At 40.5% G+C, this 21,395-nt stretch overlaps 1 protein-coding gene across 2 annotated transcripts; it reads right to left on the bottom strand.

The window, feature by feature from the left end:
* Positions 1–3,766: 3,766 nt before the first annotated feature.
* Positions 3,767–21,342, bottom strand: ldlra (low density lipoprotein receptor a). Of its 2 annotated transcripts, none has more exons than XM_072564181.1 (18): positions 21,209–21,342; positions 14,068–14,190; positions 13,764–13,886; positions 13,278–13,658; positions 12,947–13,069; positions 12,122–12,244; positions 11,563–11,682; positions 11,326–11,451; positions 10,618–10,789; positions 10,162–10,389; positions 9,773–9,891; positions 9,361–9,500; positions 7,951–8,092; positions 7,360–7,512; positions 6,831–7,013; positions 6,633–6,710; positions 6,253–6,413; positions 3,767–5,688 (listed from the first exon to the last, which is right to left on the bottom strand). In XM_072564181.1, exons 1-18 carry the CDS (start codon positions 21,270–21,272, stop codon positions 5,653–5,655), a joined length of 2,595 nt encoding a protein of 864 aa, XP_072420282.1. In that variant the 5' UTR covers positions 21,273–21,342; the 3' UTR covers positions 3,767–5,652. The 2 variants fall into 2 exon arrangements, with proteins under 2 accessions (XP_072420282.1, XP_072420283.1); XM_072564182.1 differs by having other exon boundaries at positions 6,633–6,707.
* Positions 21,343–21,395: the final 53 nt, after the last annotated feature.

Here is a 21,395-nt window from a genome sequence, read left to right as displayed (position 1 = left end):
GGTGCTGGAAAAGCACAGTCGATCAGGTAGCATTTGAGGAGCAGGAAGATCAAGCTGTTGTGCTTTTCCAGCACCACTCTAACCTTGACTCTAATCTCCAGCATCTGCAGTACCCATTTCTGCCCCGATCAGCACTTTGACTCTGCGTCGCCATTCAATATTATGACTGATCATTCAACTCAGTACCCTACTCCTGCTTTCTTCCCATACTCTTCAATTCCAGACAACTTCTTGAAAGCATTCAATGCTTTTGCCTCATCTGCTTTCTGTAGCAGAGTTCCACAAGCTCACCACTTCACAGTTGTGTGAAGGAGGAATCTTGGAAGGTGTATGAAATAGTTTTCTGGATCAATCTGTCACTGGGTATTGCATAATGAAAAAGGAATAATTGCCAATCTAGCTGTGCAAGTCCCAGAGGGGAAGAGTGGCCATAATATGGTGTAACTCTCTATTAAAATGGAGTAACATGGTTGATCCTGAGACTGGGGTCCTGCATCTGAAGCAAGGGAGCAACAATGGCGTGAGGTGAAAGCTGGCCATGATGAACTGGGAAAGTTACTTAAAGTGATGAGAGAATAAGCAATAGCAAAAATTTGAAAAGTATATGGAGGAATTGCAATATTCTTCATTCCTGTCTGGTACAGGAATGAGACAAGGGATGCCCAACCATAGTTAACAAGGGAAATTAGGATAGGATTAGATCCAAGAAAGGGACATATAAATTGGCCAAAAAATCAGACCTGAGGATTGGGAATAATGTAGATTTCAGCAAAGGAGGAAAAAGGGGTTGACTAAGAGGAAGAGAATAGAGTACAAGAATAAGCTTGAGGAAAACATACAAACTGGTTGTAAAAGCTTCTTTAGGTATGTGAAGAGAAAAAGATTAGTAAAGACACATGTAGGTCCCTTACAGACCATAGAAAAGTACGAGGAAGAGAGATGGCAGACCAACTAAGAACATATTTTGTTTCTGCCTACATAAAAAGAGAGCACAAATAAAGAGCTCAAATGTTGAGGAACACGGTCTCATGAGGAGTAGGAACTTAAGGAAATCACTATCAGGAGGGAAATGATGTTGAGGAAATTGATGGGATTAAAGGCTAATAAACCCCTCAGCTCTTGATTTGCCCAATTTTGTATGTAGATGGGGCAGCCGTGTTACAGTTTCCTTTGGGAGGTAGGAGAGCAAAGAGATCCTGGGTGGGGGAGGCGGGGAAGAAAAAAAAACCCCATTTCTTAAAAAAAAAACTTTAAGACCAGGAATGATCTTTATTGAATGGTGGGCTAGGCTTGAAAGGAGAACCACATTCCCCTGAACTATCAGTGGATCTTATGTAGACCAGAGAGCTTGAGCTTTGATCTAATGTTTCATTCAAACGGTAGCACCTCCAACGTGACAGCAAGTAGTGCAATAGAATGTCAGCCAAGATCCCTGTAGGAATGATATGTCTACACTGGAAATGGTTCAGACAAGATTTCCCAGGATATGGCCAGGTATGGAAGGTTTGAGTTATAAAAGTGGCCAGGATATGCTGGGACAGTTTTCCACTGGCATGTGGGAGGTTGAAAAGTGACTGATGTAGAAGTTTATAAAATGAGTATAGATAGAGTTAATGGTAGTTGTCTTTACCCTAGGATGGTGGGGATTTCAACACTACTGGGCACATTAAAAGGTGAGAGAAAAGAGAGTTTTTTTAAAAAAAAACAAAAAAGGGATGCCGGGGGGGGGGAAAGAAACAACTTTTTTAAAAAAAAACACATTGAAATGAATTCCTGAGGGACGACATAAGTACAAATAAATTATCCAAATAGCTTTTAAATGTCAGAAGCGAAAAGGAAAAAGGTTTGGAGGAATATGGGCCAGAAGCAGTTTAGACTGGGTTATAGTCAGTACAGACTTATTGGACTGAATGGTATTTACATCCTGTATGACTCGATAAGATAATTTGCTCCCCAGACACAATGATTTTTTTTCTTTAAATCAGCCAAAATATATTTTTCTTGTACTGCCATTCAGTTCCTCCAATAGAAATCTAGTGTGCAAACATGATCATGTGGACTATCCACGATATCCTTCAAGTGAGCAGCAAACTCCGTTACCATTGGGATAGGTATTAGTATTGGCAGAAGGCTGGAAGAACACAGCAAGCATCAGGTGGAGAAGTCAACGTTTCAGGTGCAACTCTTCAAGACCTGCAAAAGGGTTACACTGGAAACATTGACTTGCCTAGCTCCTGGTGCTGCCTGGCTTGCTTGTTCTTCCAGCCTCCTGCTTGTCTACCTTGGATTCCAACATCTACAGGTTTTTTTTTGTCTCTATTATTAGCAGACAAACAGGCAGTTGTTTAAATTAGATGGATAGCATTAATGATTGGTCATTCATGTGTGGGATTTAAGCATCATGGACAAGCCTTTATTGTTCAACACTAAATTTCCTTAGTGGAAATGAGCTGCCTTATTACCCATTGCAGCTCATGTACTTTAGGTACACAGTCACAAGATGGGAATCATGACCAAATTTACTGAAGTTCCTCAGATAGCACCTTCCAATACCATGACCACTTCCATCCAGAAGGACAAGGGCAACAGAAACATGGGAATATCACCACTTTCAAACCACTCACACCAGAGTTGGGAATAGTCAAGAAACAGTGATAGGTCATTGGGTCAAAAACCTGGAATTCCCTCCCTAATGGCTTGGTGTACAGCAGGTAGACTGCAACAGTTCAAGAAGGCAGTTCACCTCCACCTTCACCAGGGAACTAGGGACAGACGATAAATACTGGCTAGTCAGTAATACCCACAAGTGAAATAAAAGACAAAGTAAATTTTATGGTACATAACTTAGGACCTGAGGGGGCAATTTGTACTTTGAATCTATTCGAGGTGACACTTAAAGCCTAAGTCCTCTAATGGAGCAAGTTCAATGATGCTGTCTCTGCTGTTTGTTAAAAAGTTTGTATGTGAAGAACACAAAAGTATTCTACCTCAAGTCTCCATTTTAAAACCTCATTCCATGTTTCAAGTTTGGTCATAAAACAGAAACATACAATAGTGAGGGGATCTGACAGGGAGTAATAGAGGATTCCAAAATTAAACACTTACAGCACAGAAACAGATGCTTTAGTCCAATACATCAATCCTGACTAGATATTCTAAAATTATCCCACTCAACCCTTTCCACATACACATCCAAACGCCTTTTAGAAAAAAAGGTTGCAATTATACCATCCTCAAGCACCTGGTCTGGCAGCACATTCCATACAAGCACCACCCACTGCATGAAAAATGTTGCCAAGGTCTATTTTATATCTTTCCCCTCTCACCTTAATTTCTGCCCTCTAGTTTTGGACTTCCCTAACTTGGGGAAGACCTTTATTATTCACCCCATCTAAGCTCCTCATGGTTTGAATATGTAAATTTAAAAACCTCACCCCTCAGCCTCCGATGCTCCAGGGAGGATAGCCTCAGCCTATCCCCTATTGCTGAAACCCTCCAACACCACACCATCCTTCCAAATCTTTTGACACCTTACAAAATTTCATAAAACATTCCTGTAGCAGGGCACAGAATGGAAGTTTTCAAAAAGTGGCCTAACTTAGGTCTTGCAAAGCTTAAAAAAATGTGTTGCTGGAAAAGCGCAGCAGGTCAGGCAGCAAAGGAACAGGAGAATCCTGGATCCATGTTGACAGACCTCTTCTTTCTCTCTCTCCTCCCTTCCTTTCTCCCCCCCCACCACCCCCCAAATATGGATTAATACACAAAATTATGACATTCAGAAAATTTTATTTAGTCAATTGTTGGCAAAACAATTACAAATACAGTCACCAAGATTTAGACTGAAAAAGTCATTCACATGGTCCCAAACATTGCTGAACAGATGGAGTTGGGCGAGAAAAAGAAAAAAAAAGGAGTTTAGTAGGTAGCCGGAAATTTTAAGAAAAAAAAACAGTTGAGGGGAAACAATTAAAAACTGAAACAGACAGCAATAAACTCATCTTAAGATTGAAAAAACATGGCAAAGTCATGTTAAGGGAGACACTAGATTTCGTGGCAAGAGGTAATAAGGCATTTGCACACACAAAAAAAAACAATTAAACAAACAAATTAAGTGACTGAACCCACTTGACACTTAAACATTAGCACACCACTACTGAAAACATGCAGGCTTCAGATATTGCCCGGTCAGTGATTTTACAAATTCCTAGCCACCTTCCCATCCATTTCCAGAATTTGGCATTGAAAACCTTCAAGGAGCACAGGCTCTTCAGTCACACAAGACAGCAGTGTCAGACTGAAGATTGCATGGAGTTGGAGAGAGAGAGAGAGAGAGAGAGTGTGCAGTGAGACATTATGTAGAACACCAACTACTTTATTAAAAATGGTAGTTGGATCAGGCTAATCATTAAACCTCACTGATTGCAGGGCTCCTACATTTACTTGGCCAGTAGTGGGTGCCTGACTTTCAAATGTAACAGGCTCCACTTTCACAACATTTAAAAAATTGTTTCTTTTTATAAATAAATATATGCTCTTTGTGTAAATCTATGTAGAAAGACAAATCCATTCTGATAGGCTGTCAGAAAGCAGCTTCTGTAAACATACATTTTAAAAACAAGACAGAAGGAAAATAGAGGTTTGTTGTGCACATTGGACTGGGGACATATTTAAACTCAGCACCAACATCTTGAAATATACAAGGTTGCACAAAATCAGACTAGAGGCTGAGATACTGGATAAATAAATTAAAAAAAAACAAACATACACCAACTCTGCAGTTAAAAACTATTCCTTCTGAAAAGAAAAACCACCTGTACAATATACAATATGTATATACACTTATTCACAACAAAAAAAATCAAAGCAAGCTTGGCTTATGGTCTGGCACCAACTTTGAAAGAAAGTCAGTCAGGCTCAGTAGTGGGGGATAGACATGTCCCCATAAGAGTACAGGGAGGATGGCAAGAATCCACACTGTTTGATACAGCCTTTAACAGAGTCCAGTGTATTCCAATTTGATGCATTATGTACAATTCTAGCACTGGAGAGTCAAGTAAACACCAGACTTAATATAAAAAAAAGTTGTTGACCTCTGGTTGTAGAATGTGGTGACAGAAGTGCCAGCTTAAAAATTGCCTTTTGTCCCTGCATGCAGCTGTACATGGAGAAAGCATGCAATTTACAAAAGAGAAACAGCTTAGGCAAAACTCAGATTAAACATTATATACACACACACACTTTATCCTTTTCTTCAGTCAGTAATTCAGCAAAACTGCACCAGTTTCTTCTGAAAGATCAGAAGTCAGACACCTTCAGTCAGGGCATCTTTGCAAAAAAAAAAACGAAGTCCCAAAAAAGGAGGTTTTGTACTTTACAAAAACTAAAAGCACAGTCATTTCCAGAGGCTCTCTGAAAATCCTTCAATTAAAAAAATCCACAGTAATAGCACAAGTGCAAAAACAATAAAAGATAACCTAACCGAAAACACCTTACAGGTGGAGTGGCTATGCTGACGAAGAGGGAGTGGAAGGAGTTTTTTTTTAAAAAACCCAACTCTTATAGCACTGTAGGATATCTGCTAACTGCAGAATTAAAGTCTAGATGCATAAGCAGCAATCACTCCAGGAGGCACTTTGTATCAGGCTTCTTGTATCAAGCACCATAATCTTCTAAACTCACAACAGCTCTCTGCAAAAAAAAAAAACAAAACAAAAACAAACTTTAGTTAGGTGGAAACTAAATAGCTAACAAGTTAGGGGAGTGGTTTAAAAGTCAAATGCTGAAACTAATCAAAAAAGGCATAAAATTTTAAAAAACAAAACTTGAGACAGAGTGGTCATCAACATTTGCTCAATAGCATTCAATTTTTGGTCAACCAGTGCACTGTAGACCTGCCAATATTTGGCAGTACGAAGGAGGTTGGAGATGTTAGACATACCAACTGTTTTGCTTTGCTGGAATAAGTACATTGTACAACTTCATTCCTCCGTACACAAAGAACCAACAACTACATTCCTTTGCATCATAGCGCAATGCTAGACGTTTGTGCATGAATTTCCAAATTTGCCACATCCAATCTTCAAAAAGTTTGATTTTGTTCTTGGACTAAAACCCATCAGGGGCCAGGTTGCTATTTATGCAAAAATCAGGTGAACAACTGTCAGGGCTGAGGAAGAGCGCCATGGATACATTTTTATGCTTAACTACAGGATTAGCCAAAGCAATAGATTTTGTAAAACAGTGGCTCCTCACCGTAGGATAAGTGTAGCCGACTTGGTTCCGGGTTATATGAACTTCATCATCTTCAGTGGTTTTCTGGTAGACTGGATTATCGAAGTTAATACTGTTGGTGTTCTTCAATTTCCAGTTTTTCCAAATGAAATAAGTAGCAGTAGCAAGCAATGACAGGATGGCTGGAAAGAAAAAAAAAAAAGAGCTTAACCATCACATTCACAGATTTCAACACACACACAGGACCTTTGTTAATACATTTGCAAATATCAAACATTTGACAATAAGATCACAAGCCTTCAGTAGCCCCTCCTTTTAAAAAAAAGTTTCACTGGAATTTACACAGGCCAGAACTACACCATTTCTTCACATGCTAAATTTTAAAAAAGAGACCAACTTACCAAGAGGTAGAACAATCCACAAGGCATTAGTCCCTTGGTGGCCTTCTGTAGCAGCTTTAGCTGCAACCTCACCCCCTGCTGACAGAAAAACAAAAAACAAACAATAAGCAGCCTGCAAAAAAAACCTCCTGTGGAGGATGAGTAATTAGTGAACAAAGAAAGCATTTAAAAATTTCTAAGTACAGAAATAATTTGTACCTTGATGTGAAACAGTGAGCAGCTCGTGGAGAGTAGGGACTGTTGAGTATACAGTGTTGTCTGAGGGAACATGGGCTGTCTGGGTGTTCATTTTCCTAGTTGTACTGGTACTTTTAGTTGTAGCTGTCTTAGCATAATTAGGACCACTTTTGTCTGTGCTTGACTTGGTAGGCATGACAGTAGCTATATTAAAAAAAAAAGGGTGAAAGAAAACGTTAGTTAGTAGATGCACAAACAAGTTGAAATTAAAGGCGCACTAGCAGCAAAAAAAAAAAAAACCCCAAGAAATAGTTCCTTTCAAAGAGAAGGAAACTCAAGTCTCCACTTATAAAAAGCATCAACAGATTCCCCAATACTCTTCTAGCCTTTAACTCCTCCTGAAAATGGAACCTTCTACTTTAAGAAATCCAGAAAATTCTATTACAGAAGAGTTTAAGTCTTGGTGTACATTTGAAAGAGGCACTTTTCCCCCCCCCTCAAAAAACAACCAACAAATAAAACAGACCCATTTGATTAGAAGAACACTAACCTGGGATACATTTTCTCATGTCTGGTCCCAGTTGCATTCCATCTGGGCAAACACAAGTGTATTTTGGAGAATGAACATTGATTTGTGGTGCTGGAAGGCACAGGTGTTCACAGCCACCATTTACTTGCCCATTCTGTTCACACCAATTAATACCTGGAAAGTGAAAAACATTATAGGTTACACAATATTTACAGAAATACATTATACATCCACATTCACTTCTACAGGTGAAAAAAGTGAAACATTTAAAAAGTGCTTCACCAAAAAAAGGTTACACAGAGCTACACAATAAGAGATAAAAATAAGTAACTGAAAAGCAAGTTTTATTTTGGGGTGGGGGAGACAGAGGCAGAGATACAGAAGCTCCTCTGCTTGGTACCTTTGCTCTGTTGCTTTCAGACGTTGAAAGGGACACACACACGGAACTGTTGTTTTGAGCTGCAATCAGTATTGGAGTTGCAGTCACAAAAGCACAAAACTATAATATTACTCGCTAAAATAGAAGGCAACAGTGGACTAACTAGACCCATGGTATGTTCTTGGGGGCTCATTTGAAAGCAAAACAAACATTCTTTAAAAAAACTCATTAACCTTTGGGTTGTCGGAGATTATGGTAGAGGACAATATCCTGAGGAACATCCAGGTTCTCAATGACTGTTAGAATATCACCCCCTGTGAGTCTGTTGGCACTGAAAATGGCTTCATGATCCATATCAGTCCAAAATACCTTGTCCTAAAAAAAAAGGAAAAAGAAGAAGTGTAAAAATGCAGGTTTCAAATGTACAGATGTTAGAGATACTCAACTTCACTCAACAGCTCTTCCCTGCTGTTAAGACTTCTAAAATGGACCACAAATTTGTTTGGGCATAATTTTTGCCACCATAAGACTTTTGAACAGAGTGACAATACAATCAGCCTATGATCTTTGTATAGTATGATCTGTAGTGCTGCATGTGAAAGCAACTCTTCACATCATTATGTGATAATAACATTAAATCAAAAAGTGGCCAAAGAGATTGCATCACCATTTGAACGGAATGAGTCAATTTTCAGTAGTTATATTTAAACCTCAGATTTCACTCCAAATGTAGACTGTGGCTTATTTATTCCAAGTGAAACTTTGGATGCAAAAGGCTTCAGTTTAAAGAACCCAAAAGTTCCAGAGCCAAAAATTGCAAGCTGAATGAAACCAGATCAGTGGTAGTGCTGCCCATGTTAAAAGGCATCCATTCAGCCTATAATGTCACATCCTATAATGTTCATGATTTTACTCAGTTGAGACAACAGGGTCAGAGAGTTGACCGTATGGAATTGCCCATGAGGGGGGAGTCGAAGCCAAGTAGGGAAAGAGGACAATGGACAAGGCCACATCAGTTAAGATTTTATAAATTTAAACAGCTGCAATTGATCGCATCATTTTAAAAATGCAATTTAAATTCACTGAAATGGGGCACAAAAAAAAAGTGTTGAATGATTAGTCCAAAACCTACAAGTTACCATCACAGAATTCTCTGCCCCTTTTAGTTTAGGGTGGCACAGTGACTCAGTGGTCAGCACTGCTGCCTCAGCACCAGCAACTCTGGTTAGATTCCAGCCTCCAACAACTGTCTGAAGTTTGCACACATTCGCCCCGTGTCTGCAGAGGTTTCCTCTGGGTGCTTTGGTTTCCTCCCACAGTCCAAAGATATGCAGATTAGGGTGGATTGGCCATGCCAAATTGTCAATAGCATTCAGGGATGTACAAGTTAGGTGCATTAGTTGGAGAGGGAAAAAAAAAGTACAGAAATAAGGTAGGGGAAATCTGTCTGAGTGGGATACACCAAGGGTTGGTGTGGACTGGTTAGGCCAACTAGCTTGTTCCCACACTTTTGGGATTCTTAAAAATTAGTTACTCTCCCAAGTACCTTTTCTACAGCCCGCAATGGGAATTGCAATTCAGATCCTCAAGACATACAACCACACAAAAGGACCCACTCCCAGTTCTGCACATCAGCTACTCACCTCAAACAAAGCTACAGAGAAGGGATGAGTCAGTTTCTCTGGGGAAATGATCAAGGTTTTCCTGTTGTCTCCAGCAACACCAATACTAGACAAAGTATGCAACTTGGAGTCCACCCAGTACAGCCGCTGATTCACCAAGTCTGAAAGAAGCAACACACTAATCATGAACAGTCCAAACAAGGAAATATTTGCAAAGCTCCAATTACTGATAATTACAAGAATCACAGTATGTATTGCAAGTTTCAAGAGCAGAACCAGAGGGTGCTTGTGATTTGGCATAGAAAAAAAAGCCACTGGCAAATCTAGTTAAATTAAAAAGATGCTCAGAAGACCTGGTCTTCCACTACTATTCACATATATCCCAAGAACTGTTAGATTGATCGTTTTCCTACACTTTAAAATCTTAACTCACCCAGGGTGATTCCATTGGGCCATTCAATTCCTGCAGTGACCAGTGGCATACGGTCCACTCCATTCAACCCTCCTTTTTCAATCTTAGCAGGGGAGCCCCAATCACTCCAATACAGGAAGCTAGTGGGAGGAGAGGAAAGTCAGTAAATAAACTAATCCTGAAAAGACGCATTGATACAGAAACAAGTGACAGAAATATAATCAGCATTCTCAAGATAGAAAGCAATCAGCTTTCAGACATTCCTCCAGTGCGAAGTAATACATAGTTTATCCTATCTTCAAATCCATAAAATAGTTACTGCATCAACACCAAAAACTGAAGGCTTCTATTCTCAGATTATTTAGATGCTCTACTCACTTAGCTTCTCCAGTATGCTAACATTTTCTTACCCATGAACTGGATCCACTGCAATGGCCCTGGGCTTTGAAAGTTGTTCTTTGATGAGAACCTTCCTCTTTGTTCCAGCTGTGTTAGCTACAGAGATGGTGCTGGTTGCAAAATCTGTCCAGTATATGTTCTGGTGAATCCAGTCCACAGCCAAGCCATCTGGTGCCTGGATTTCAGTTTCAATCACAGTGGAATGATGGGAAGAGTTCTCAGTTTGATCCATGTGGGCACTAAAATAAAATCCAAAATCAGAGATAAAGTTGAAATTTTGACAACTGCACTGTAAGCAAGGAGACAAATTCACTGTAGCATTTATATACAAGCCTGAGTGGAGGGCTTCTTTCATTTGTGCAGGGGATTGTAGGAGTCTCCAGAACATTAATAATACAAGTAAGTGACAATGGGCAGAGAGTGTTGTTCAAGGAAAAAAAGCACCCCAAGCTTCTTCAGCAACTTACCTGAAGATTTTTTTCTGAAACAAATCAGCCCAGTATATTTTGTTTGCAGCCACCTCCATGTCTAGTGCCACAACATTCTTCAGTCTGGGAATCAGCTGTGTATATTCACTCCGATCAAGGGTAAGCTTTCTGACCTCGTGCCGATTGGTGAAGAATAGGTAGGGAACTGTACCTAAGGCACCAAAAACAAGAGCAACAAGAGTGAATAAGAAAAAACAAAAAAAAAAGGTAAAGGCTCAATTAGATACCAACCATTTTGTAAAATAAGCTTCATTTAGAAAAGCAAATAGGATTCCAGGTCATGCATTCACAGGTTATTGACCAAAGTTACACATGTACATTTATAGGTGGTATTGACTGACCTTGTAGCTTATACTTGTACATGTGTTGGCTGGCAACTATGTGGCACAAGTTAATATTCTAACATGGAATGCAAAAACAAAGGATCAACTCTGCCAAGTTTGACCTTGAATGCTGGTCGGGAGAAAAACAAATTGCTAAAAGGTTTATGGCCTGATTGAGAGTGGTGTCAGGGAGAACTGGGCAAGCAGCTCAAGTGAAGCCAGTAAACCAGCCAATGGTTGCTGGCAAGCCAGAGCACTCAAGGTATTTGATTGACCTCAATTTCATTTAGATAAGCAAGGGTTCAATCCAGGAGGGTACTAGAACTTAAAACAAGTCCACAGAGATTCCAAAAGTTGTACTTACCAATAGCTTTGCATTGCCTGGTCATTGGGTCCATTTGATAGCCTTCCTTACACTCACACTTAAATCCACCTTCCAGGTTGATACAGTTTTGGCTGCATGTGTCTGGATTCTCACACTCATCGATATCTAAAAGCAAGATACCAGAGCAAAACTCAACTCAATCCTACACGAAAAGTCCTTCAGTACAGAAGCCTAGTGGCAATAGGCATTGGATAGGAAGACGACATTTACTCATACCTTCACACTTTGCATTATCAATTAGTCTGAAACCAGGACGACAGAGACACTTGTAGCCAATCTTCAGATCTTTGCAGATGTGAGAGCATCCACCATTTTCATGCAGACATTCATTTTCACCTATACACAGAACACCACCATGAAATAAAAACCATTGGTACTGAATTATGTCAGATCTAATCATCTGACCACATCCCATTATAGCAGTAGATTCTTAACCTTATCCACATACTCCACAATTGCCTCCACCATAATTCTCTCCACTCAGATGACAAAAAATTTAACTCACTTCAAAACAAAAACTCTTCAGATCATTCACCCTGTCCTCAGCTTCTCCATGTGCTCATTACCAAAAGAATACTTCAGTCCTAACTCTGACACCATTTCAAGCACCTACAGAAATGTTTCACTTTCTCCAAACTAAAAATTCTGAAAATCACACCTTTTGCCTCCATTCCTGATCTGAACATTTCACTGCATGAAGATTTATAGGAACAAAAGCTCTTTACTTAAAAGAATTGCCCAATAAGGTCTTAAACCACAAGTGTATTTAACATACCACACTCCTTCAAAGGCTCGTCAGACCAATCTCTACAGTCCCGGTGAGAGTCACAAACTTTGTCCATCATTATACATTCACCACTTGTGCACTTGAACTTGTGTGGACTCTCACACTTGGTCACTAAGTAGACAGAGACAGAAAGAGGCTGGTTATATTTTGGTCATATTCTCTTAACATTCTTCAGCATGCAAGAAATTTCGTAAGTGTGCTAGCAAAGTGACAAAATCACCTTCCTGTGGGTTGAGACCAGAGGATAGCTCCTCTGCTTTTAGTATTTAAACATTCTACTTCTTTCTCCAGCCTGTGTTACTTTAGTTCATGTGAACACAAAGCAGTACTAGAGACATAAGCAGTCCCAACACCAGATGTGGGAAAAGCCAGTGCTTTAAAAACAAGATGTGTCCACTGGCTTATTAGTCACTATGCTGAGTGTATTACAGATACCAGGCAATTGGTTCTGCACTCAAGATAATGGGAAGTTTAAAGGTAAAGTACTACAGAGGTGATCCATGAGAGATAAATAGGAAAGGCAATATGAACTTGGAAACAGATCTAGAAAGAATTCAGTGCTCTCCACAAAACAACTAGCTTAGAAGTGGAAAAAAAAATGATTGTAGTGGAGGGAGAGGCAAGAATACACAGGAACGGAGAAAATTAGCCAGCAAATTGATGCGGCACTTTCCTACATCAATGCTGGATGAGAGGGGGCATAGGTAGAAAACTTTCAGCTAATTTAAACAGTAGCAGGGCTTACAAGAACAGAGTCAATACTTCTGAAATGTTTGTAATACTTGCTTATTTTAGAAATTAAAATAAACTCACCATTGACACAGCCAATTTCGTCACTCTGGTCATGGCAGTTGAACTCCCTATTACACTGGAAGCTTCCATGAATACAGGTTCCATCACTGCACTGAAATTCATCTGGCCGACAGGTTGCCACAGCTAAAGCAAAATATTAAAAGCCACAAGTTTGTCTACATCCAATAACAAAAACATAGGATTTTCAAAAGTGTTTAAAGTGGTAAAGATTAAATTCAGCAGTCCAGATCATTAGAGTCCACAGATGAGCTGCATGTTGTATTCAAACAAACAGTAACATTGTCAGCAGAGTGATGTTCAAAATTAGCCAAGGGACAGTTATTGCACTTACCACAGCCCGCTTCATCAGATTGATCCCGACAGTCTACACCGCCATCACAGCGCCATTTCATGTGGATGCACTCTCCACTGCCACAATGAAATTCTAGACTAGAGCAGGGATTAGGTGGTGCAAAGTTGGGTGATCGTCCACAGTTCTGTGGCCACTCGTCTGATTCATCAGGGCAATCTGGATCGTCATCGCAGGCCCAGAGCTGCGGGATACAAAGCTTGCTCTTGGCACATTGGAACAAGTGAGGTCCACAGGTCCGCTCTGGACATGCATTCTCGTCACTGCCATCTGCACAGTCCCTATCGTCATCACAGACAAATTTCAAAGAGATGCAATTCCCATCATTGCACTGGAACTCATGGTCTTTGCAAAGACGTGCAGCTATTGGGTTTAAGAAATAAAAAGTCAAAAGGCTGTTTCTGTTCAACAAGATTAGAAAAGCCTCCTCCAAATTTGAGCGAGCATAGGAGCATTAGGTTTACTTACGGCAGTTCTCCTCATCGGAGCCATTTTCACAGTCCTTTTGGGAGTCGCAGTGCCAGGATGTGGGAATACACTTGTTAACACGGCCACCACAGCTGAACTCAAGAGCACTACAGGTCTTATTCTCTGAAAGAATAAATATTCTTAATCTGAAAAGGTGTATAAAAATTCTTTTAAAAAGCCAGACTATTAAAACAATCTGAAGCATTCATTCAGTCACCTTAAGCATTTCTTTGGTGTCGTGTGCAAGAGCAGATATCACCACCTGTGAACCATGCACACAAAATAAACAAAAATTTACACTTACTACATGTCTCCAGTGACTCATCTGAACCATCATCACATTCAGATTGCCCATCACACAGCCAATGTACGCGAATACATTTCCCATCACCACACTGGAAGTGATCCTTGTCACAAAGTCCAGTCACTGGAAGAGCAAAATGAAAACAAAGTCAATGTAATGTGCTGTGTTGAGGGGGAGGGAGAAGAGGAGGAGAAAAGAAAAAATGAGAGAGTGGAGAGAAAAGAGAAAAAAAAAAGAGGGGAGACAAATTATGAATTCAAACAATGCCAATTCCTAATGGAATCTCCGTCTCACACAAACATTGGCCATGCACAAAAAAAAACCAGGCTCACCATGGAGAAAAGTACACAGTGCAACAGCAGCAAGTCAGCACCTTCCCTACTTCAACAGGTTTTACAGCACAATTTTGCAGCCACAGCCAGTTTCTGGCCAGTTATCATGTGGCCTTTAAAATCTTCAAAGATTGCACTAGAAGCACCGTTCTAAAAGTAGAATCAAACCCATTCATAAAAACCAGCCATTCAGAAGGCTTCTCTACACTTCAGAATCTGTTACAAAGATAAAGGTTTGGATTAACACCACTTTACATCAAGTTAACTTTCTCCTAATCTAGCTTCTCAAAATATAAGAAAAAAATCACCAATACCCCTTGTGGTTGGAAAGTCTGACATCATACCAGGACAAAAATTATACAAGGGAAATTTAAACTAACTTGTCATGGGGGCACATTAAGATGAGGAGATTAAAATGACAGACAAGACAACTTTTTTTTTGAAAAGGGTGGTTCATATGTGGAGTGAACTTCCTGAGAAAGTGATGGATGCAGGTACAATTATAATACTTTTAAAAAGATTGATATGTTTGGCATGTATTAGTTGGACTGAAGTGTCTGTTTTTGTGCTATTTGATTATGTAGAAAGACAGCATTTTATTGAAGGATCCTCAGCCTGGCCTCTAATTCCACACCTCTTCCTCCAGGAAGTTTTGCTCAAGCAAAAATTCCAGCTTAGTTATTTGTTTCTGTAACAAACTTTTTTTTTAAAAAGTTGCACTGACTCACCAGGAAAGTACTCAGCTGTGGTGCACACATTAGCCATTTGCTACTCAAAGTGGGCTGACAGGTTCTCAAGAAGCGATTGGGTTACAGATCACAGCATTTTAAAAAAATGACAAACGTCATAACCCCACCCACCACCACTCACTGGGAAGCGAGTTCAGAAATTAAAATAGAACATTCAAACAAATTGGTGCACAGCAATATTCACGATGCACAGACGTTTTGCCAGGAAGTTCACAGGCAGGTTAAAGAGCACTGGGTAAATAGGATAGGTAGAACCACAAAACAAATCCTCTTCAGGAGCTACATAGCAAGCAAGAAACACTGGATTCAGTGCATAACCTAATGCATTGGCAAAATAGTGTGCGTCTGATATGCTTCACCAGTCAGTGGACAAATGACAGCCAGTCAATCTTCTCAATCTCATGCCTTTATGAAATTGTTTGAAACCATTAAGTTTCAAACCATTAACTAATACAGGAAGCTTGACAGTAGCATACTTAGAACATAAAAACACAAGACACCAAATGGAGCAAAAACAACAGTTTAAAACCTTAAATTATGTACAAGAATAAAAAAGATTAAAAAGTCAAAAGCCCTACACTTCTTGAAGTGTAAATTAGACAAATTTCATATCACTTTCCACTTCATCCATCTAGCATAAAACTAGTCAGCGTCTATGGTAGGTATACCGCAAGATATTCCAATAGATTTCACAAATCAACCTCTGAATCAGAACTTAAGCAAGCAGGACAATCACTGGCATGTCACCAGTTGTTCCAATGTTGAGTCAGATAAGCAATTAAGTACCAGGTGAAAAAGTCAACTTGAATCTAAATTTCCCCTTTTACAGCTGGTCGATTCTCTGCACAGAAACCAGGGCTGCTGTTTCTGTATAGACAGTAGCCCCAGTTCAGAGTGCTGCCCCCACATTTTTTGACTAATGCCATTCATTTGGAGTCACTGCCATCCATAGTGCTGACATTTTAGAACTGGACACCTTCTGACACATCACTACCGGTTGTTATCGCAAGAACAGATTTATAGTGAATTTGGAATGGGTTCTATCTCAGTATCCACAAGATAATTCAAGCACAGGGAATGATTAGGGACCAGATTACCTTGGCAAATATGCACCATCAGTCCAAGGGCACTGATGCTAGTTACCTGGGTTATCAGTTTAAAAAAAAAGAGCTGTAACAGCTGAGGTCAGCAAAGATCAGGTATGGTCTTCCTATAAATGCTTAGCTGCTCACTCCATTAAATAACCTGAGAACTGAAGGAAAACATTCATGGCATTTTTATTAAAAAGCAAATCTGGTGAATTGTGTAAAAAAGTTGAGGAATAGGACAAAGTAGATATAAACAGATCAATTCTGATAAAGTTAAATATGGATAATTAAACAGCAGAAATTGACATAACCAGAAGAGTGACTAAGGGGCATAATAAAGAGTTACAGTAGGAAGTGAGGATTAACTATCAGTGCAGTACAAATTAGTACTGGTTGAACCAAATCACCTGTGTTCACTGATAGTCAGTTCTATACACTAAAATCTCAGCCAGGTCAAGCCACATAAGGCAACAAGAACAAGGCACTTATCATAAAATCTATTATACTGCATTTTCAAAAGACAAGCTGCACTTAAAAGCACAAGTAATAATTGACAATATGCCCATTAAAGTTATGCTGGTAAGCAAGACACCTCACCCAACCACACAGGTTTTGCATCTTGGCCTCTTAGGATTTTAACAGGAAGACAAATCAATTCAAAATTTAGTTATGGCTGCAAAATAGTTTCAGATGCATTATTCTTACTCATTTGAAGCATGTATAAGTTACCAAGAATATTTGACTACATTGTGCACCTGCCCAACACAGCATGCCCCATAACTTTGCCAGAATTGATTTTAAAGAGATGTTATCAAAGTTATTCAAATAGACTAATATGGAACTGAACAAATCTCTGGTCTCAGCTAGCAGAGCAACAGGTACCATTATTGGGGACCTAAAGCAGTGGAAAATTAAGTTAGAAATGAACTAACTTAGGATAAAAGATTGTAGTTGGATCAGAAAAGAACAGCATTATTGGTGGATTTGGAATGCTGCATTTCAATTCTGGTCTCCCTGCTCTGGGAGAGATGTTGAACTTAAGGCGCAGAAAAGATTTACAAGGATGCTGTTGGGGTTGGAGTGTATGAGCAGTAGGGAGAGGTTGAATAGGTTGGAGCTATTTTCCCTGGAAAATCAGAAGGTGAGGGGTGACCTTATGGAAGTTTATAAAATCATTAAGGGCAAGGGCAAGACAAATAGCCAAGGTCTTTTTCCCCCCCCAGTAAGGGGGGTCCAAAACTAGAGGACATAGACTTGAGGTGACAGGGGAAGAGATATGAAAAGAGACACAAGGGACAACTTTTTCCAGAGTGGGTGGTGCATGAATGGAATGAACTGTAGAGGATTATGGGTGGAGGCTGGTGTAATTACATTTAAAGAGACATCTATGGAGGGGCACATGTATGAGAAAAGTTGAGGGAGATGGGCCAAATACTGGCAAGTGGCTCTAGATTAATTTAAGATCTTTGGTCGACATGGACAAGTTGGACTGAAGGGGCTGTATCTGTACAACTCTATTATCTTGAGACACTCAAAACATTTAATTTGAACACTTAAAGAACCAAATGCCTAGCATTACATTAGTCTCATCCCCCAAGTTAAAACTTGGCAGTATCGCTTTCACTGCTTATTTTCATAGTCCTTTAGGTATCCTCTCCTTTTCCATAGAAGGAAAAAGCAAATCTTAGCAGGACTTATACACTTAGTGGTAAGGTCCTAGGGAGTGTTGCTGAACAAAGACCTTGGAGTGCAGGTTCATAGCTCCTTGAAAGTGGAGTCACAGATAGATAGGATAGTGAAGGTGGCATTTGGTATGCTTTCCTTTACTGGTCAGAGTATGGAGTACAGGAGTTGGGAGGTCATGTTGCGGCTGTACAGGACATTGGTTAGGCCACTGTTGGAATATTGCGTGTCATTCTGGTCTCCTTCCTATTGGAAGGAAGGATGTTGCGAAACTTGAAAGGGTTCAGAAAAGATTTACATGGATGTTGCTAGGGTTGGAGGATTTGACCTATAGGGAGAGGCTGAACAGGCTGGGCTGTTTCCCCTGGAGCGTCAGAGGCTGAGGTGTGACCTTAGAGGTTTTCAAAATTATGAGGGGTATGGATAGGATAAATACAGTCTTTTCCTTGGGGTTGGGGAGTCCAGAACTAGAGGGCATAGGTTTAGGGGAAAGATATATATAAAACAAAAGACCTAAGGGGCAACTTTTTCCATGCAGAGGGTGGTATGTGTATGGAATGAGCTGCCAGAGGCTGTGGAGGAGGCTGGTACAAATGCAACATTTAAGAGGCATTTGGATGGGTATATGAATAGGAAGGGTTTGGAGGGATATGGGCTGGGTGCTGGCAGGCAGGCAGGACTAGATCGGGTTGGGATATCTGGTCAGCGTGGACAGGTTGGACTGAAGGGTCTGTTCCCATGCTGTACGCTCTATGACTAAGAGTTCTGACAAAAAAAAATCACAACCATCCCACCTGAAATCCCACAAAAACAGCACCACACAAAAGTGGGTGCTGCAACAAATACTCATTTCTACCAAAATTAGAAGATGCTTAGTCCACAAGGTAGAAGGTTTCTATTGCTATGCTGCAAGACTTAATCTTGAAGTAAACACAGCAATGCTGGACTCCATTTAAAAAAAGGTTGGCCACACCTTCCAGCACTGTCACACTGCTACATAAGCTTGGACCCTTTTCTCAGCTTGATTTTTGATTTGATTGGTTACTGTCAGACGTCAAAAACGTGTGGAGCTAGAACAAAAAAAGCACAGCAAGTCAAGCAGCAGGGGTGTTGATAGTCAAGGTTGGAACCTCTGTCCTGATGTGTCTGAGCTGAAACGTCAACTCCCCTTCTCCTCTGACAGTTTGACCTGCTGCGCTTTTTCCAGATCCAATCTGACTTTCCAGCATTTACAATCCTCATTATCTCCAAGTTATTATCACGGGTACCTAGGTATATAAAAAGTTTTGTTTTGCATACACAGCAGACAGATCATACTATACAGAGCACTTTAGGGAAATGAATAGAGTAGAGAATACATGTTATGGTTGCAGAGGTGTACAAAAAGCAAATTTTGATTTGAAATTTGAGTGGTCCATTCAGAAGTCTCAATAGCAGGAAAGAAGTTGTTTATGAATTTGTTGGTGCATATATTTAACCTTTTGCATATTCTGTCTGACAGAAAATTATAACTGGAGGTGGAGGGTCTTTGATTACATTTATACTTCCTGCCTCAGGAAAGCAGACAGTGTATTTAAAAACTGGCCACCTGAACATTATAAACCATGAAAAACATTTCAAAAGCAAATGCGGGTGGGGAGAAGAGGAGATTTATTAGAGGGGAGAACCTGAGCTTTTGAACTGGGTATAGTGAGCTTTGTTTTTGCTGTTCCTGTTAGAATGATTAAAGAACGGCTATTTGGGTGGGGATTAGAGTATCACATCTCAAGTTCTGTTTTCTTTCTTCATACAAGAGTAAAAAGAGGCAGATCTCTGGTTGGGAGTTGCTTTTTCAAGTTTTGATACTTTGAACTGGGTATCGTGAGCTTCGTTTTTCTTGTTGTCAACTTACAAACCCCCATAGAAAATGAGTGCAATCAGGGCTAGTGTTGATCAACAGCAGCTTAGTCAACAGAAGACAGCCTGATCGTACCATGCTAGGTCAGCCAATCAGAAGCCAGTAATTTGCACTAGCCATCATGTTTTAAAAGAAGGTGTGGCCACAGTTATATTGCATATAGTTAAGGAAGTACACGACTACCAAATAGTTTACAAGTCACGAATCAAAAGGAATCGCTAATCATATGGAAGTAAAAGGTGAACTTATACCACTTAGTCCCACCCTGAGTAAATATTTGGTGTCATCACTCCACCCATTCAAATGAGATCAAAAATATAACTCAAGTCGATTAGCTAAACTATGGCACTCTTTGCAAAGCACCCCCTAACAAGAGATGTGCCGTTTTACCCTTTGTATGAAGAAGGGAAACCGAACTTAAGATGAGCGATACTCCAATCCCCAACCAAAAAGCTATTCGTTAAACTATTTAACAGGAACGTTAAGAGGCTTGCATTTCTCCACAAACCAACATAACTGAGAAGTGTTAGCACATGAGCAATAAGCAGTCAACTCTAAAGCCTGGAAAAATCAATGCAGAAAATTCACAGCTTGCATTAGCTAAACACTAGTTGGGACCTTTTAACCAGACGAGGTAAAAAGAAAAATCCTTTGATCCATACATCACTTCCTAACGTAGTTCGAAAAGAAAGTGTTAGCAACCCTTAAGGTTGTAAGCAGTGGCCAGATTTCAGAGCAAATCCCTACAAGAGTATTAACTTTTATTAACAGGATTCGTATATTTTAAAAAGACAGCCACTCGAGGAGCTCACTTTATCCTCCAACCCTCCTCAATATGCCCCGCTGGCAGTGCGGGTTAAGAGACGGAACACAATTTACTACAGAGGAAATCTCACAGTGGTCTTTCCGACTGTAATAGCAGCAGTCGGTGCAAACCCCGGGGGTGGGGAAAGAGTAAAAGGAGAGACACTGAGGGTCAGGGAGAGGGAGACTACAAATCCCACAATACCCCGCCCGCGACCTCCAAAACGCGGCGTTCCGATTGGTCGGGGGGCGAGGCCCCAGAATCGCCTGTTCGGAAGGGATCCAATCAGCAACCGGCACCTGCGCCGCACGAGCCGTGACTGGGCGGGGAAAACCCAACGGTCATTGGGAGAACACAGCGGCTGGGATACCCCCCGTCCCCCCGAGGACGGACGGCCCAGAGAAAGTAATAAAAAAACTTTTAACAAAAAAAAAGACCAAATTTGGTACCCTCTGAGTCTCTCCCCCCACTCACCAAAAACAAAACTCAACCCTTCATCCTGTAAGTGTCCCTCATTCATTCATTCATTGACAGGATCCGCTCCTACCCTTCACCTCACTGTCTAACATACATAGTGATTCACTCACCGGCAGCGGCACGATGCAACAAACAGGCTGTAAGAAGTGGCAGCAAAACGATCGTTTTCTCCATGGTGGTTGGTAGGTACGTACCCGGCTCCTCACACAGCGAGTATGAAGCAGCCCTCCCGCCTATCCGGGTATTTGAACACGGGGCGCGAGCCGGTGGTGGTGTGATCCTTAGGCCACGCCTCCT

Source organism: Chiloscyllium punctatum, chromosome 46 (assembly GCF_047496795.1).
Source record: "Chiloscyllium punctatum isolate Juve2018m chromosome 46, sChiPun1.3, whole genome shotgun sequence".
In the NCBI taxonomy this organism is placed as follows: domain Eukaryota; kingdom Metazoa; phylum Chordata; class Chondrichthyes; order Orectolobiformes; family Hemiscylliidae; genus Chiloscyllium; species Chiloscyllium punctatum.
This window is presented reverse-complemented; position numbering and strand designations above follow the sequence as displayed.